General features: G+C 33.6%; 1 protein-coding gene across 5 annotated transcripts; it reads right to left on the reverse strand.

Annotated features, from left to right (window-relative positions):
- Window positions 1-921: 921 nt before the first annotated feature.
- Window positions 922-18,563, reverse strand: LOC129942770 (sodium-coupled monocarboxylate transporter 1). 5 transcript variants are annotated; one of them, XM_056051836.1, is made up of 11 exons: window positions 18,373-18,563; window positions 17,536-18,010; window positions 12,149-12,308; window positions 2,725-2,790; window positions 2,619-2,670; window positions 2,488-2,555; window positions 2,270-2,424; window positions 1,968-2,217; window positions 1,529-1,909; window positions 1,289-1,467; window positions 922-1,229 (listed from the first exon to the last, which is right to left on the reverse strand). In XM_056051836.1, the coding sequence occupies exons 2-11, from the start codon at window positions 17,979-17,981 to the stop codon at window positions 974-976; spliced, it is 2,013 nt and encodes a 670-aa protein (XP_055907811.1). In that variant the 5' UTR covers window positions 17,982-18,010; window positions 18,373-18,563; the 3' UTR covers window positions 922-973. The 5 variants fall into 5 exon arrangements, with proteins under 5 accessions (XP_055907811.1, XP_055907812.1, XP_055907809.1 ...); XM_056051837.1 differs by having other exon boundaries at window positions 18,368-18,563; XM_056051834.1 differs by having other exon boundaries at window positions 17,536-18,079; window positions 18,373-18,562.
- Between the last annotated feature and the right edge of the window lie 600 nt (window positions 18,564-19,163).

Here is a 19,163-nt window from a genome sequence, read left to right on the forward strand (position 1 = left end):
GTTGAAGTTTGCGAAATGTCGAGATCTTGTGCACGGTGAGGAATAGACTGCCTTTGGTTCTGCTGTATACTTTCATGGACCGCGGTGATTTTCTACGTCGATCTTACGGGTGTGTATTGGTTGTTAACTGCACCGGTCGTCTCAAATTTGACCAGCAAACGTTGAAGAGTCAACTGTGAAGGGCCACCACGTCTACCGTAAAATGGGCGCAATGCCAGCATTTTCGAACTCTTATTTTGATAATTAAGTTTTATCATTTGAAAGTGCTGTTCAATCTAGTTACTTACCACGATGATTTGCATAAACAACTAAATAATAAATAAAAGATTTGACAGATGTTACCAAAACAAAATGACCTCCTCTAATTTCGCAAATTGAAAACCCCTTTACTTACTTCGTTCATATTATTGTATGTTAGGCTTGCATAGTCCGCAAAGCCTACTCAATCCTTTCAAACTGTTAAATCTTTTTAATAAAGTCCTGTTGTTTTCAAATGTTTAGTCTACTCGTTCAATTCAATTCAAGTGCTGAGTCTGTTTTGTATGCAATACCTACAATATAGCTTACCCGAGGCGAGAGAAAGGACAACTTTATAAATTTGACATGTCGAAACTAATTTATGTGGTTGTAAATTTCCCATTAAAGTTTCTAGCCACTCTTTATTAAATCAGTTTCAGATTAGTTTGCGACCGTCTATAACTAAGAAGAAGAGGCTGGGAGCAACCCACACTGATATCTTCAAATTGGTATTCAATAAGCCAAATTTTTGTTTAAGAGCTACGTATGCAATCAATTATAATCAAAGCTTAACCCCATTTTATCGAGTTACATTCATCAGTCCTAAATCATTTTTTATCAATTTTTAGTATCCCACCATTACAATTACTTCGAGAGGTTAGAAAAACAACTGACGTAAATAAATTATTCTGTACTTTTTAATATAGGTATGCCATTACAAAAATATCAGCAAACACTAGTTTGGTAGCTTTTCATTAACATCGAATGCTAATATCACAGTTTCATTTTCTCCTTTGCTTACACTAGTGTATTTTTCAGGTTTCAATAATCTACTTATGAATGGTGAATAAAGATTCAAATCAATATTTGATGGTTCGGTGGTCCCAACGAATAATGTGGCAATGTTTCCAAATATCACTGTGATAATCATTCCTACTGTTACGTACCATATGAATGACATGTGATAAATCGATTGAAATAAAGTTGGTGCCCTAACAAAAAATGAAAATGGAAATGAACCTTATCAATTATTTTGTTTGGTAAATTATACATAGCTGGTGATGCCAAAGTACTGTTTAAAAATGGGATTGTTTCGAAAAAATACGTACAGCCCTCAGTGCTCACTGGTTTTGTGGGAAATACTAACTCTCCATTGATGGAAGCTAACTGCCCGTTAATACAAATCCATGTCATTACGATAAATGCTATAATACTTCCTGTCAATGCACTCTAAATATTATTTAGTTAGATAGAGAAAACAACTTTAGAGAAAATGTTCACGATTACTTACTTTAGTATTCACATATGGTAAGCAAAGTCCCATTATAAAAAGACCAAACAAAGGTCCATTTGTTATCGAACTGAGAGTCATTGACAGCTGTAAAACCATTCCTAGTTTTTCCACAACAAAAACTAACGCCACACATAAGACGCCCAGTAAAAGCACAACAAGTCGCATAATAACAGCTGTTTGACGCTCCGTCAAAGGAATCTTAACGTTAGGTTTAACAAAGTCCTCCAGAAATACAGCCGATAAAGAATTCAGTCCAGTTGAAAGAGAACTCAAAGCCGCACTAAATACCCCTGACACAAACAAACCAGAAAGTCCAGGAATAAATTTCAGAATATCCATTACTAAAAGCGGTACAAGTTGATCTTTCGCTTTAGCCAACTGAAAGTTAAAGCAGTTATGTAGCTGTCCAAGAAAAAAGTTTAATGCTTTGCTTTACCTTAGTGCTTAATGGATCACAATCGTGATAAGTGGCAAATATAAGCAGTCCATTATAGGCGCAGCAACCTAACAATAGAAACGTACCAATACTAAAACATATCAAGGCATGTTTTGCTTCTTTTAAACTTGGCACTGACAGAAAACGTTGTACAATAACCTGATTGCCAGCAGTTACCTGCGTCCAATATAAAGAACCACCAATAAAAACCGAAAACATTGAAAACCGTTTGGTGTGATCAAGCGTCAATCTGTAACGAAATTCATTGAAAAAACAAATCATTTAACGCCCAACACACTTACTCTGGAATTTCAATTCTACCACTATCGAAATTTCTTTGCCAAACCACTCCAATGCCACCTACATCAATTGTACCCTTTATGATTACCAAAATGATTGATCCCAGCATAATAAATGTCTGAATAACATCTGTCCAGATGACAGCTTTTAATCCACCCTGAAAAAAAATCATTAAAATATCATTGAGGAAAATTAACACAATTCGAAAAAATAAACTTACCACCATCGTGTAGAATATGCAAACAACACACACTATAGGTGTGATAATATGAATATTTATGCCAGTAACTAGAAGAAATTAGAAGTTTTATATATGTATTTCTAAATACTTATGTCAAACATGGGAAGTACCTTGGTTGAACGCAAGTGCAGGAACGTAAATAACAATAGGCAGCCAGACTATCTAAAAGACAAACAATTTATTAAAACAGTTTAGCTACATAAAACTATAACTTACAGTTCCAATGGTAAAAAGAGTAGAACCGAAAAACCTTATTCTTTTGTCAAAGCGCATCTCAAAATACTGAGAAAAACAAAACAAAAATTATTAGATCTATGATTAATTGTTAGTTAAATTTGCAACGATCTTGATATTTGTATGAGAAAACAAACTTATTATTCAGGTACAAAAATTATGATTAGTTCTTGCAATTTCAAAATACGTACATATGTGTGTATAGAGAAACTATTTCCAGGTAGGGAATAAATTGGGGAGCATCGCACAAATTTTACAGAATTTTAAATTTTTATCAAAGTCAAAACATCCGTTTCTGCTCGGATAATATCTGACATAAACATTATTGATCTTGCATTTTCAAACAATTTGTGTACCGTATTAGACCGACGTATGATGGTAGAGAGTTATGTACATATAGATAGATACATAGATAGATAGATAGAAAATTGATTTTTATTGATTTACATACATAAATATTATTTTACAAAAATCATAATAGCTTGGCATTTGCCGTCTGTGTATCTGGTAGACAACTTTAATAAATTAAATTACTGCACTTAACAACGAAAAACAATAACAATAAAATAAAAGCATTTTGAAAAAGCCAATTTAAAAAACAGAGAACAAAATGGCCATCAAATTTAAAGCGTCACAAGTCTTCATTTATAATTCTGGATCTATATCGTAACGCAATAGTTATAGAGCTTGGAGACATCCATCTCATTCAGGATACTAAGAACTTGTTCCTCTGATAAAAAGTCACTTCCAAGAATATTTCTTCTAGTTTCCCTTAAGGTTGGACACGTTCCGACGAAATGTATGACGTTCTCTCTTTCTCCTAAATTACAAATAGTACACTCCAGTGATAAATCAGGTCTGTGCGGTATGAAGTTCAGGTTGAGTAGTTCGCTTCTTTACTTGTTACCATTGTAGCAATGACGTTTACCTTATTTGCATCATGGAAGTACATAGTTCCTTTCTGCGAGATTATGGTTGAGCCTACTGTAAGTTGTTCTGAACAAGTAACCAACTGCTTCAGCTACATATTCTGCTCAACACTTCTCATCTACCGCTGCTATAGTCTTGTACATAAGAGCTTTACTGTGCGATGTATCTTCCACATTTAAATTAAAATTTAAATTGCATCCTTCTGCTAGACTCTACCACTCACTGTACCAGTGATTTTGGTCTTCTACAGCTTTTACTACTAGTTTTCTAACAAGTCGGTATTCGTTCATACTAAAAACGTGCAAGAGATAATCCGCCTGAATCTTTAAGGTCTTTATTAATAGAGGTGATAGTCCGGTTTCCTACATCATCACGTAATTTGGAGTATTTTTTCGCAGACGAAATTTTCTCTTCACATAATGTGTTAAGAGTTTCTCTACCGTGTGATACTTTTTGGGAGTACTACCTTTGACTGCAGACCAAAATCACTTTTAAAGAAATCTCGCAAATTAAAAAAAAATTCGCATAACGAAATCTCGCATTCCCAAAATAACTTATTTTCAAATCTCTCATTTTCAATCACTCATTTTTTCCGAAAATCTCGCTAGTGTCAAATCTTACAATATCAAAATCTCGCATTACAAAATCCCGCAGTGCAAAATCTCGCACATTAGAAAAAGTCAACCAGTGATTAATGTTTATATAGCAATTAAACTATTTTTGCATTTATTTAACAGAAAATCAAACGATAATGTGTTTTATTACAAACAAGAAAATTTTTTAAGCAAATTAAATAAAAAAAAACTGTACCATTCGAATAGGTAGCTTAATATATTCCACAGCCTAGGAAAGATATAGATTTCGAGCTTTGCTCTTTAAATATTCAACTTTGGAAATCCTTTGTCTCTTTTTAAAGATTGATGTTAAGGCCTTACTGCGATTACTGTTCGGCTGCGCTGTTTCGAATTTCTGCAGCTTTTGTATTGTTCAAGTTTATGCCTTCCCATTATTAACTCACTGATAAATGACCAACAAGGCTATAGACACCAATATGCCGTTTGTTTACGATGGAGTTAAGCCGTCTGTGTCGTGCTTCTACATTATTTTGTGTTCTTGGTAAATTTGTTGAAAACGTGTCAACAACATTCCAAAAACTCGGATTCTTCCGGCACAACCACCAAGCTTTTTATCATTTTTACTTGAATTAAAAAGTTTTCGTTGTTGCCGTATTTCGACTGTAGCTCTTCTCTTTGAACCTTACGCCAAATTGTTTGACCAAAGTGAAATAGGCAACCCTTAAATACACAATTTGTGAAGACTTTTTTTCCAGCCAATAGAACATATTTTTCAAAATCCGTTATAATTTGCTGTGGATCTAATTTGATGTTCATTTTGACGCTTAATTGCTGCAATTCCTTAGAGAATTCAGTATATAAAACATTTGTTTTTCGCGTCATTAAGCAGAAAATGAGAGAAATAATTTTTTTACCATGTATTGTGTATAGCTGGCGCATTATTGAAGGTACCACATCAAATGTTCCGTCCTTTATCCAGCACTGTGCTTCACTCAAAAGGTTTTATGCTAGATTTGGTCCCAATAACTATAATCAAGTCCTCATTTATTCGTTTTTTTTCGACAAAACAAATAGTTCACCTTCACAAAATTTCAACGAGTCTGGGAAGCTTATGTCACTTAAAGTCTTCGGTTCTCTCAGATTCTTACAGCACACACGTGATATTGTTTGTTTCAGGGCTTTTGTGTTCGGGAGGTAGGATCTGCAATTCGGTTGACATTGGACAACATTATTAGTTATAATTTGGGTAGGTTTTTCAGCAATATACCTTGCATCATTTTTTATTTTATACGATATTTTACTGATTTCTTTTTGATATGCATCAGGGTCATGATTATGGGCACTCGGATTTTTTAAAATAGTATGGCGATCACTAACTTTACTTTCAGCGTGTACACGACTTTTACAAAAGAATTTCTTTTTTTTAGAACATACCCAAGAATATGTTTCTTCATTTTGTCTTTCTAAATGATAACTATAACTATCTTTTATAAGTTTTTTTTTTTCCTTTATTAGAGTCTTCTAAGCTTTATTTCCATTTCCAAAAGAAAAACCACGATGATTTCAAATTAAGAATACTGTACGATTGAAACTGAGTATTGCTTTCTTATCACTAAAAAAGCTCAATAGTTTCGGTAAAAAAAGAGAACGGGAAACTGTACAGTTTTTGTTGTACATAATCATATTAAGTTGCACTTTGATTTCATGCTCAGCTTGAATCATCGATTGAAAGAGTAATCTCCCTTGTATTCATTTTAATATATTCATCAATTAAAGCAATAAATTAAAATGAAAATTAATCGTTAGTCCCGTTTTGTTTTATGCTGCAGTAAGTCTGATAAACTATAATCCTAAAACTTGAAATGTCGCATTAAATGCGAGATTTCAAATTTCGGGATTTTTACTACCGTGAGCTATGTTTTCGTTCAGAAAGCATCTTTTCCATGAAATAATAATTGATGTTTTTGGCTTTTGTAGTTCCTCGCTAAAATGTTTCTCCAAATTCAGGTTTATTGAAAAAAATACTCCTAGGTATTTGCATTCTTTAACACAATCTATATCTTCTCCGTTGAAATTCCACTTTTCATTCGATGCATTTCGTCCACCCCCTTCTTAAAGATTATCACCTTAGATTTTTGAGTTTTAACGGTAAGGTTCCAAAGACAGCAGTAGTGGTATACTCTATTTATCATAAGTTGTAGTGTTTCTGGAGAATACGCAAAAATTACTTTATCATCAGCAAAAATTAGTGCCTTAATACGAAATCCTGCTAAAACAACACCACCTGGAAGGTAATCTACAAGGACATCTATGAAGAACGAAAACAAGATGAGACTCAATGAGCACTCCTGTCTTACTCCCGAGGTGGTTGTGAACCAATCAGAAAGCTCAGCACCGTTCCACACTGCAGCCTGTGTTCGTATATACAGCTCTTCTAGAACGCGTCCGAACTTCAGAGACAGGCCCAAACCATATAACTTGTAGAACAAAACACCTCGGTTGATTGAGTTGAATGCTGCTTTTAAGTCAATAAAGAATGCATACAATTTTCTTCCCTGTTTAATAAAGCTTTCATCTAGCCTCCTGAAAATGAAAATATTATCTATTGTAGAGTACCCTGCTCTAATGCCCGCTTGAGTCTCTTTTAACAGGATATGATCTGCAATCCACGTTGTGAGTCTCTTCTGTAACTGGGTTGTAAAAATCTTATAAGTCAAATTAAGAAAAGAAATTCCACGATAATTTGCTTCATCCAACAAGGATCCTTTTTTGTGTATCGGAAATATTATATCGTCTCGAAATTCATTTACGGAAATATGCCCCTCAAATACTCCATTCAAAAGTATTAGCATAGGTACGTTCTTTTAACATGACTGTTCCGTATTTATAGAGCTCAACAGAAATACCATTTGCACCGCCGGCCGTTTTTCCATCTTTAAGAGATCTTAGAGTTAATTCCACTTCTTGAATATTAATTTCCGTACCTAGGATTTCGTTGAGTGGATAGAATGTTTGCACATAGTTTCTTATGCACTGCGAATTCTTTACCATTCAATTCCCACGCAAGTTTCCAAAAATCGGTAGAGGTTTTGCAAGTTGCCAGTTTAGAAGCCTGCAGTTCTTCATAATTCTCCTTTTTACTTGCGACATATAGGAACTATATGGCAAGTTTTGCATTCGTGCAAAATTTCGAACTCGAGATTTTAATCAAACATGATATTACGATGGTAGACAAGTCGAAAAAAGTGGGTCCCGCGATTCCGTCCGGTTGGTTTTGTCTGTCTGTCCACGCTCCTACAGCCTAAACCATTGGGTCGATTGAGTTCAAACTTGGAAGTTAAGGTTTTGAGCAGATTCGCGTTAGGCGTTTTTTTCATTTTTTTTTTAAGATCAAAACTAACAGTGGCCACCATACAATTTTTTTGGTCAAAAAACGAAAATTCGAATTTTCTCAAAAACAAACCGATAGATTTTCTTTAAATTTTCTCTAAAATTTTATTTTTTAATTTGGCTGCTTTTAATAAGAAAAACAAATTTTTGTATTGCTCAGGAAAGGTACCGCTCATAGAACCGTTATTTTGTTTTTTAATTTTCTCAGCAACTTATAAACCGATTTCAATAATTTTTTTTCTGAATAAGCTCTTATATTGCTTCAACAATATTTGATTATCAAAAGTCCAATTTTTTGTTATTTGGATTTTTAAAAAAATATTGAATTTCATTTTTTCAAAATTCGATATCTCAAAAACGGGTCAACATTTTTTTACGAAATTCAAACGTATATCGTATATTAACAATCTCTAAACAACTGCGTACCAAAAATATTTTTAGAACAAAATTGAAAAATTTTATATATACAAAATTAATTTTAAAAAAAACCGCTCTAACGATTTTCCAGAAAAAAATTTGAAAAATCAAATGTTTTTTTATTTATAAAATGGCATTTAAATTTTTGAAGACAAACTTATTTTTCGGGCGAAATTTTGAATCTTAAAATATTTTTTTTTTTAAATATTTTAACTGTGCATGAGCCCGAAAGAGCGCATTATTTTGACAAAATTGTAATTACATTCCTAGCTTTTATCTAAATTAGTGCATTTGGTGCATATTTATGTATTTTTATAACTGAAATTATTGTAAATGCCAACGATATGGCCGCCCAAGTAGCGCAACTGTATCGGATTAACGAATATGATATATTTAATCAACAATCTATTTTAAAATGTCTATCAAGAAGTAATATCTTGGTAACTTTTGTATATGATTTTAAAATATTATTCTTTACGAATAAGGTTGTTTCACACATGATTTACTTTCCCTCGCCTACCTGTATAAACTTAGTACAAGTTAAAGAAACGGGCCAGAAAGTATATGTATTTACTATTAGAATCACTTTTTCAACGTATACACATTATACCTACTTATAAAGGTTTTACTTACAACTTCTACAACTACTGCTTACGTGTCACTTCATAACTAAAATCCAAAACGCTCAAAAGCCTGACCTTAAACAACACAATGAATAGCAATTTCTTGTACCTGTATGTATGCTTGTTATTTTTTTAAACTTTAACAAAATAAATAAACTGAACGTAAAAACTCCATGTTAGCGCTGAAAACTTGTAGTAAAGAAGGAATGTAGTATATGTACCTTTTAGCTACCAATAACATTCCTTCATTATCATCATTAACATGTCCTTATCTATCTATCTGCATAAAGCTAAGCACACCAATGAACTATTCTTTATTCGTTTTAGACATCTACATGATACCTAACAACACAACCAATAGGCGATCGATTTACAATTTAAACATTCATGGTCATGCCTCTTTCTTATCTTATTTATTTTCCATCCTGGTTCTTCTAATATAAAATTACTATAAAGCTATCTAAAGGAAAAAAGCTTTTAAGGAAAAAGTTGAATCTATATGAAATGCATTGTAGCTTTATAGATAATAAAAACCATTTAAAAGTTTGTTTCATCCCCTTATTAGATACAATATTAAGCCATTTTGTTTGTTATATAAAGTTTTGATATAAATAAAACAAAAACAAATTCATCAACCTTCATATGGAAGCTCTTTATGTGAAAACATATACGAGGATAGACTCAAATAAAATGAAGGAAATTGTGTTGACTTTTTGGGTCGAAAATTAATTATCTCCCTTATTCTGCTGGCCTATTATGGGAATGGAAATAATATTTTTCTCTCGCTACCGCTGAATTTCTCCACTTTTCTAACGCCACGCCAACGACTTGGCATCTGGTCGCCCTTAAAGTTTCTGCTCATGAGAGTACTATGGTTTTCATATACAAAGATCGTGCGGTTTTTTTGACAATTCAAATGGCATTTATATCTTTGAAGCCAAGCTTATTTTGCAGGTATATTTTTAAATCTCATGTAAGTACTTTTTTTAACAGACTCTTTGCATACAGGAGCAAGTTCGTGCGACCCAGTCGTGCATTTTATTGTTTTTACATAGCTCCTTACATTGAGAGTTGGCCTCTAAGTACGAGTAGTTTCTTCTAAATAATCCTCCGGGAACTCCGGAAATTTCTCAACCATGCAAAGGATTTCTTGCAAGCTTTTTAACATTCTTCATCAAACGAAGGCTCCTTTATAAATTTGCTCCTTTTTCCATTTGAGTCTAAAAAGTAATAGCGTGTTACAGATTTCTTCATTTGGTTGTATAAGCCATTGAAAAGTAACAACCACTGGAAAATGATCCGAGTATGGGGTTTCTTTGATTTCAAAATCTTTCACAAAAGGCTCCCAATCTTCACCTAAAATTGCATAATCTATCACTGATGCTTCTTATCCTCCACAAAATGTATGATTTCCCTCACAATGGCTCGCACTGGTTCCATTTTGAATGCGAAGTCCAAAAGAATCACATAATTCTAACAGTTTCCTTCCTCTGGCATTAAAAATGGTATCTTTTGATTGCCTCAAAGTGCCCTTTACTTCGCTCATTACTCCTGACTCAATACCGATTCTAGCGTTCAAATCACCAATCAGCATAACGTTTGAAGATCCTCTTTCGTTAATTACATCCGTTATTTTTTCAAAGTCGTTTTCCCAATTATTGAAGTTTGCATATGAAGGTAGTATCCAAAGCCGTTTAGTATTTATTTCTAAATCTATAAACGATATCTCGTTTTTTATCTGAAACTCGCATTTAACATATTTCAACTTTATTTTGAACCCAAAATAACACCCTCCGCTAGATCTGCATCGCGTGTCAGTTCTTAAGGCCGGGATCCATTTAAACTTAAAGTCTCTCAATTTATTTTCAATATTTGCATAATTGTTTTCTGTTACAAAAAGAAAAAAAAATAGTTTTATGAGTGCACTCAAGGGGATATGAATACCATTTAAATGGCTAAACACATTGCGATCAGCTAGGAAGGGAGGATAGGATTAAAAAGGAGATACATTGGTTTTGAATGTCTGCACATTGTTATGAGTGGGAAATATTGAGTCTGGTAAAGCATTCCACATTCGTGTTGTGCGACTAAAAAAGAATCTCTGTAATTTTCAGTACATCTAAAATTGAGCTCAAGGGTAAACTGATGAAAATTCCTAGAAGAACGTGTATTACCGTTGAATTTTTTGTGATTTTTAGAGCTCTGTCTGTCCAAGACTCAAGTGGCTTATAGGACCACCTTTTCAGATATGAAAATTATACTCGAATTGCGGACGAATACAGGCTTTTTTAAATTATAGCCAGATTAGGAGAGTTAAAAAACTTCTTGCATCATCGCTCGGAGAAAACCTAAACACTTAGCAGCATTTTTGGCGATGTCACAACGAGTGGTTTGCAATGCACATGCCAAATACTGAAAGCTATTCAGTCTCCTCGAAGCAAGTACCACTCATGGATAGTGGCATTAGGCAAGGGTTACGCTTTTGCGACAGTGGACAGCATTGAGTTATCGAAGCATTAAATTCTACATGGTTTTAAATATAAAAACTGCAGGACGGGCTTACTTTCGATGTGGTGGCAAAATGGCTACTTCCGGTAACGTTTTTTAGTACATACCTACCTTATCAGCCGACTGCAAAAATGTACAACGGGTAAATTGGGATTTTCTTACAGATTTCAAAATAGGAGAGCAGGCAAAAAAAAGCTCGGGCCAAACCGCTTGTCCGCCCATCTCGAAAAACGGTATTTTTTGTACAAACCTACCTCATCCGTTGACTAGACAATTGAGGTATCAAATAAATGCTAAGACTCTCTAGATTAAGAATCTAAAACGGTACCGGAAGTATTCATTTTGCCACCACAAGGCCCATCGAAAGTTAGTCCGAGCTGCAGTTATGTATATGTCACGTCATGCTCTATCCATTTCTGGCACTCGATTCCAGTCGGCTTATGAGGTAGGGTACTACAGGGTCGTCTCCTGGACTAGAATATGAAAATCTGAGGGTACTTCCATCAGCAAAACAATTTAGTAGGTTAGAAGTTTCGGACAAAAGATCATTTATAAAAACAAGGAAGAGCGTAAGGAAAAGTGATCGAAAATAAATCAATGACATTTTTGTAACTTGATCCAGCGCAAAATCACCAATAAGTTACTCATCACACGCCAAAGAAAGATTTTTGTAAACAAAATAGCTAATTGTATAGTTATTTCTTATTCATTTTGAAAGAAAAATACAATTTCTTTATGGAGAATAATTAAAACTGCAGACTTGGAGTATAGTTTCAGATAATACTTTATATAATTGTCATAAAATTATATCAACACATATTCCTTTGCACTTTTATTATAACTTGAACAAATGACTTAGGATAAGTTTGTTCACAATGAGTGAGTTCAACCTATTCTTTATTATTATGAAGATATGTTAAGTAATAATGAAATTAAGTTATACAAATAATGCGAAAATGTTACCTCGTAGGTTGAAGTCAGTTGTAAATTAATAAATACTGGCAAGAAGATGTACCATGAAATTATGCCAGCAAATCCAATGGTGAAGAGCATAAACGCGTATTGTGTTCCGTAGACATAAATTTCTGTTGATGTCCCCAACAAAGATATTCCTGAGACAAAACTGCAATTTTCAAAAAAATATATCAATTTTAGATTAAGAACAGTATTAAATTTATAACACAACAAATTTGAAACAAATTTCAATTCAAAATTTTATTCCCACTACCACTTTAAGAAGTATCTATCAAATCTGGTAATATTATATACATGAAATTTTAATGTCTTACTTTTCCTTTAAATAATTTATGTCATCTTGCTATTTTATGGGAACATTGTCTCTTGTTAACAAAAAATTGTTTTTTTTTAAATTTGTAAGACCACAGGAAAAGAGGCATAGAACTTTTGTGTGGAATAAAACAAAGATGATATTTTTATATTGGCATGCAATTTACTTTACTCTTTAGTCCTGATAATTCAAATATGGTTTCTGACATATGTATGACCGCCAAGGCTGGCGCGTACGTAAATCTTGAAGTCTTGCATTCGATGGCTTTTTCCATAATATGAGGCCGTATATCGGCAATAATGCGATAGAGATTGCCCTCCAAGCAATCAATTATTTCGGGCTTCACATCTATCTTAGAAAATACAGTAAAGCGGCATTAGATAGAACGAACTAGGAGGACGTAGCGTGAAACCATGCGGTTACCAAAAGTGTTCTTTAATAAACCAATTGTGGCACGAGTTTTGCAAAATGTTGCGACGCTATGTTCTGTTGAAACAAGAGCTCCTGCAAATCATTTTAGTTCATTCAACGAAAGAATAAGTCTGTAATCATGGTCTATAGCGGTCACCAATGACTTTAACGTTCTGACCAGCATCGTTGCAATAGAAGTTCGGACAAACTATTGCACCAGGTCCTATAGCACACCAAACATTCAGTTTTTTGGATGTTACGCTGCCTAGACATACAATTGAGTATTTTTATTATAACAAATACGGCAGTTTTGTTTATTTACGTATCCAAAAGTCAAAATCGGCCCTAACAAAATTCGCGTGATACATTCAAAATAATTTTTAACCGTTGTTACGTTTCAGTCTGTTCATGTTGAAATGACAAACCAAACTTGAAATAAATCACATAATAATGCGAACATACCTCTCATAAAACACCCGTTAAAACACAACATATAAATTGAATTTTCATATAAATTGTTATTAAGGACAATGGGGATTTCGGGTGTAGAAATGACAACATCTACCCCAAATTCTACAGTGTACCCAATCAGGAGGATTGCAGGGGGTGTCATATTCCTACATACAAACCCTACTAATTGTACTCACTATTATGCTGGGTGGTTAAATCTTGGAAAAAATAAGTATGTCTTATTTCTCAAAATTAGTTGGCCTTATTTCACTTTGTCAAGGTGCAATATGATATACTGCTTAAAATTGGCCGTGTTTCACTTTTGCAAAGTCTAATGAGGTCAATTTTTTCAAGTTGGTCTTAATTTACTTGGCTTTATTTGACGACACAATTAAAGATGATTGGTTTAAGTAAAAGGGGAAGGTATGCCTTATCCGCAAGGAAATACAAACACATTCTTTCGATAGCTACACGAAAATTAAAATGAAAATGCTAAACCCCATTCACATGTAAATGTGTATGCATAGATATTGTCTGCGAAAGGATTTTTGTTTTGTCAACAAGTTCATCGCCACTAGTCCCTTCTAAATCTACTCACTTTTCGCTAGTGCCATTTCGAGGACAATATTCTTTTCCTTTCTTCGATTAGATCCTTTTTTTGAATAAAGTGCAGTAACAAATCTATTATTAATTTGAAATTTCTGCCAGAGCAATAGTGGCGTAACCCTCATTTTTTTTTCAATTTTGAGTTTATTACATTATTATGACCAAAATTATATTTTCTTTCTATGCAGAAGTGGCGTAGCTCATATTTGTTCATAAACTTTTACAAAATTTTTAAATATATTAAAAAATATTTGTTCATAAACTTTCACAAAATTTTTGAAACATTGTTTCTGCATTATGATGATGCGGCAAAAGCATAGGAATCTAATGACACTTCCGTAATTACATTTGATCTTATGAAAACCTTGCCAACTCCAGTCATTTCAAGGGGTGTGCGCTATTATAGGAGGGAGCTTTGGACATATTGTCTAGGTATCCATGACATGATTAAGAACAAAGCTAACATGTATTAGGAAACCAATAATAAACAAAAGTTTTTCTTTAATTTTTTTAACTGTGATGATTGCAATTTGGGGTTACGCCACTTCTGCTCTCAACGCCTTAATATTGTATTGCATGAGGGTGCAGTTCCAAACTAAAGGGTGTCCCAAAATTAACGCAAGATTCGAATTTGCCGCCATTTGTGCAGTGAAGTGTTGGCAACCCTAAAAAATGCAAAAACAATGGAGCGTTACACGATAGAACAACGTGTCTTCATTATTAAAGAATATTTCAAAAATAGTGAAAACTTGGCAGCTGCAGTTCGAAAATTTCATACAAAATATGGTCGGAATAGTGTTTTAACTTCGTCAACTGTGAAGAGATTAATTGAAAAATTCATGGAGACTGGATCCGTTGGAGACGCCAAACACACTGGTCGTCTAAAAACAAGCCGTTCAAATGTGAATGTCGAAGCAGTGCGTGAGAGTGTTGCTGACAATCCAGGAACCTCAATTCGACGTCGTGGACAGGAATTGCAAATTTCAAGAACCTCTCTACAGCGTATACTCACCAATGATCTGTGTCTTCATGCTTACAAAATTCAATTAACACAACAATTGAAGCCTAATGACCATGGAAGGAGAAGAGAGTTCGTTGAATGGATTATTAAAAATCAACTAATGGACCCTGATTTTTCGAGCAAAATCATCCTAAGCGATGAAGCACATTTTCATCTTGATGGCTTTGTCAATCGCTAAAATTGCCGCATTTGGGGTTCGGAGAACCCACATGTGATTGTCGAAAAACAAATGCATCCACAACACGTGACTGTATGGTGTGGATTTTGGGCTGGAGGCATAATTGGGCCATATTTTTTTGAAAATGATGCTGGTCAAGCAGTGACTGTTACTGGTGCTCGATATCGCTACATGATTACACAGTTCTGTCTGCCAAAATTGGATGATATTGATGTGTCCAATATGTGGTTTCAACAAGATGGTGCCACATGTCATACAGCCCGTGAAACAATTCAATTGCTGCATGAGACGTTTCCAGGTCGTGTACTCTCTCGTTTCGGTGATCAAAATTGGCCTCCTAGATCGTGTGATTTAGCACCATTAGACTACTTTTTATGGGATTATTTGAAATCACAAGTCTTTGTCAACAAGCCCACAACCACCCGTGCATTAAAGAAGGAGATTCAACGCTGCATCAACGAAATTCAGCCACAATTATGCAGAATGGTCATGGAAAATTTCAACAAAAAAGTGCGCATGTGTATGCAAAGCCGTGGAGGCCATTTGTCCGATGTGTTATTCTATACATAACCCTATCCTATGTACTTTACGAGTCAATAAAAATATAACTATCAAAAGACTAAAAACGGCGTTCTCTATTTAATTCAAATCTTACGTTGATTTTGGGACACCCTTTATTTGTTTATTTCATTTTTAAGTGTTGAATAAGTAAAAAAAATTAGATGTAATTTTGGACAAAATATATTCCGGAAAATACTTAAAAGTTTTATTTCAGAAAAAATATTTATTTCTTCAACTCGCTTATCGGACAAAAACTAATTCTGCTGGTAAATGTATGTGGACTAAATTAATTCGCATATCGTTATAATATTTTATATGGAAAGTTTAATATTAATTGTTAAGCACCCTTGGAGTTGTATTTAAGCTTTAATAGAATAAAAAAAAAGCTAGAAAATGGTGCAATCAAGGGTTATTCTCTTAACATATTTTTCTAAGCTCTTTAAAACGCTTAAACAGCGGTTTAAGCTATTAAACGACTAAATTGGGTTTTCAAGAGAGTAGAGTGAGTGGGTGTGAACCCCGATAAGTGGAGTGGCAAACCTGAGAACCTGAGAACTCGCGAAGCGAACCACTCACACATAACCAGGGCGTGGTGGCTTACAACTTTCAACCATTCCTGTGTGCGAGTCAAGTCACGGATGGGGGGGACATACAGTTTATATATGCCGAAAATCCAAACGGTTTATCTCGTAATAACAGCAAGTACCGGTTTTATACTAAGCGACAGTAGCAGGGATTGAACCAAAGATTTCTGGTGCGACAGTCCTAAGCACTAACTAGTCCTATTCTTAAATGTTCCCATTCTTACAATTGTCATTAACTAAACGCTTTAAAAATGATCGACGGTGAAACAAAATTCCACCACCGGAAATTCTTAAATAGATTAAACCACAACCCATCTCACCTTCAAATGTTTTTTAACATAAGCATTGAATGAAACGTACCGAGCAATACCATGAGCTACCATTTACAGTATCTAATTTCCAAACATATTTTTGATTAAGTACAATATTGAAACGAAGACTGTTTCCTTTGTTCCATACCTTTTCCCGTACAGTGCTGCCTTCTAAGAACAATTAAAATAACAGAATGTATCAACTTAAGTGTAAATTTCTCTCTTTAAACTATGGTCGTATTTAGAATTTATTGTTGGATCTTCTCGTCAATATGCAAAATGTTGGTTGATATACAACAAAAGTTTATCAAAATATGATCTTGTCTAAAAAGTTGATTTAGTTTTTACATGACAAACAATGACAATTACAAGAAAAGTTCTTTTATTTTATTGTATATCTGTACGAAAGTTATTTTAATTAACCACTATTATTGTTAATATATTAAGGACACTAAGTAATAAAACATATTAAAAAATATTTCAAAATACAAAACTATACACTAACAAAACAATTTTGTACTGTTACTTTAGTTGCTAGTACTTGTTTGTAAAGTTAGATAGGGAACTATAATGTGAAGAAACGTATACAACTTATTACTAATGTGCACAAATTGGGTGTTAAAGTGTCTTTATAATTTAAAACAAGAAAAAAAAGTGAAAAAAGTCCTTTTTTTGGCTAAACCGAAAACCACGGGAAAATGTTTCAATTGTTAATTTTAATATTTTAATAATTCGAAAAAGTTTGTAAAAGCGAAAAAAGAACTAAATGAATCATTTTTTGATTTGTTGAATCCGAATACATTTCCACATTCATATGTATGATTCCCAGTATAAGACTTAGGAAATAAGTTTGTTTCTAATTAGCATTCTTCTAATGATTTACTCAAATATTGACACTAAATATTGTATTCTTTCAAATATTGATTAAATACTAGTTTACCTTGCAATTAATGACAGCGAAACTGGGAACACCTTCATTTTCCTTCCACCTACCAGGTAATCCAAGGCAACCGATCCTCTCCTCTGTTCTCGACCCTTTTTCTCCACAAACCCAAAATAAAAACCAATAACGGCACAAACAACCAACATCATCATAAAAACAAAATAATCCATCCATCCGAAATGTTGCAAAGATGAACTCAAATCGCCCACACTTAAAACTTTTTCAGTTGTAGAGGGCAGCACTGTTAGCAGTGCTTCGGTAATAGTATTTGATAATTGACTAGAAGTAGACACGATACTTGAACTTGTTGTTTCCGAATTCAATGACGAGGATGTTCTTGCTGAAGTTGCCGCCAGAAAAGGATTACTTGTTGTTGAGGACATTTGTAATTCAAATGTTGTCGATGCAATTGAATATACTGTAGTATCAATTGAATCCATCATGATTTACGGTTATTCTACTCGTACATGAACTGTTGACGATATAGGGGAGAAAGTAATTTAGCACTAAATTGATGGACCATAATTTAATTCACTAGGTACTAAAAAGAGAAAAAAAATAGATTGAAAATTCACTGCAAACCGAAAATAAAACGGGTGGCTATTAATTCAAATAAACACTCTTCCTTTGTTATTAATATGAATCTTTATAACTTAAAGGAATACAAATAAAGCCAGAGTAGTCTGATTTTAGCAGAACAATTTAATGGCGCACACGTGGGATGACAAAATTTGTATTTAATTTACCGACGAGCGACGCAACTCACGATCAGTAAACATAATTTAATATATCTGATGGAATTTAAAAATCATAAAGGTTTAATTTGCACCTTACAGGATTAGGGAAGGATATTTTGGTAAATTTAAAACCGAGAACAATTCTCAGTTAGCGACTTATTATTATTTTCTCCAACTGGAAACCTTTGGTCCTCTTTTAAACCGGAATAGAATTGCTACGAGTATTTTTTGAAGCATGCAACAGTCACCAAATACACTTTCAAACTAAATTATCTCGTGAATGTTATATCACAATGCAGCGAATAAACTAATCCAATATTCTTATCGGGTTGGTGATTGGTGATGCCTCCGTATCTGATTTCGTCTGCCTAGTAGAGAACTTATTGTATGCCCAGCCTCATCGTAATGGTTTTATTTAGTTGAATTATTATTATAAGTACTTTATCATTATTTATTAATGAATCGCTTCTTTACTGACTATAATTCTATTCGCATTATATCTTAAGATAAAATTTGGGCTTATTCTTTAAATTAAATGCTTCTTTCGATATTATACCAGTTTTATTTTAGTAAAATAAATCGAATTCGGCATTGCTTGGTTCGAAACTATTAAAATGTACTTTGGGGCTTCAAAAAATTAGCCCCAATATAATAATAATAAGGGAATCTATAGCCCGAGGGAGGGGTTACAAAAAAAAACTCCAAATGTCCAAGACCTTGTTCAGAAAAACAAATACAAATTATTTTGTTGATTACGTGGATGAATGTTTACTTTCTTTGTAAGGAACAATTTTGGTCGCACAGTACCCTTAAGTTTTCAGTATTTTGTGGTACTGTCAGTAAAGTTCCCTAATGAGTTTGTTAAGAAGCCTCTACAGTCAAAATAAA

The sequence above is a fragment of the Eupeodes corollae genome, chromosome 1 (assembly GCF_945859685.1).
Source record: "Eupeodes corollae chromosome 1, idEupCoro1.1, whole genome shotgun sequence".
Taxonomy (NCBI): domain Eukaryota; kingdom Metazoa; phylum Arthropoda; class Insecta; order Diptera; family Syrphidae; genus Eupeodes; species Eupeodes corollae.

Coding starts and splice junctions, on each gene's coding strand:
- LOC129942770 (XM_056051836.1), bottom strand. CDS start 17,981: ATGATGGATTCAATTGATACTACAGTATATTCAATTGCATCGACAACA. Junction 2,425..2,487: donor GCATATTCTACACGATGGTG/GTAAGTTTATTT, acceptor ATTTTTTTTCAG/GGTGGATTAAAAGCTGTCAT. Junction 2,218..2,269: donor GGTAGAATTGAAATTCCAGA/GTAAGTGTGTTG, acceptor ATTTCGTTACAG/ATTGACGCTTGATCACACCA.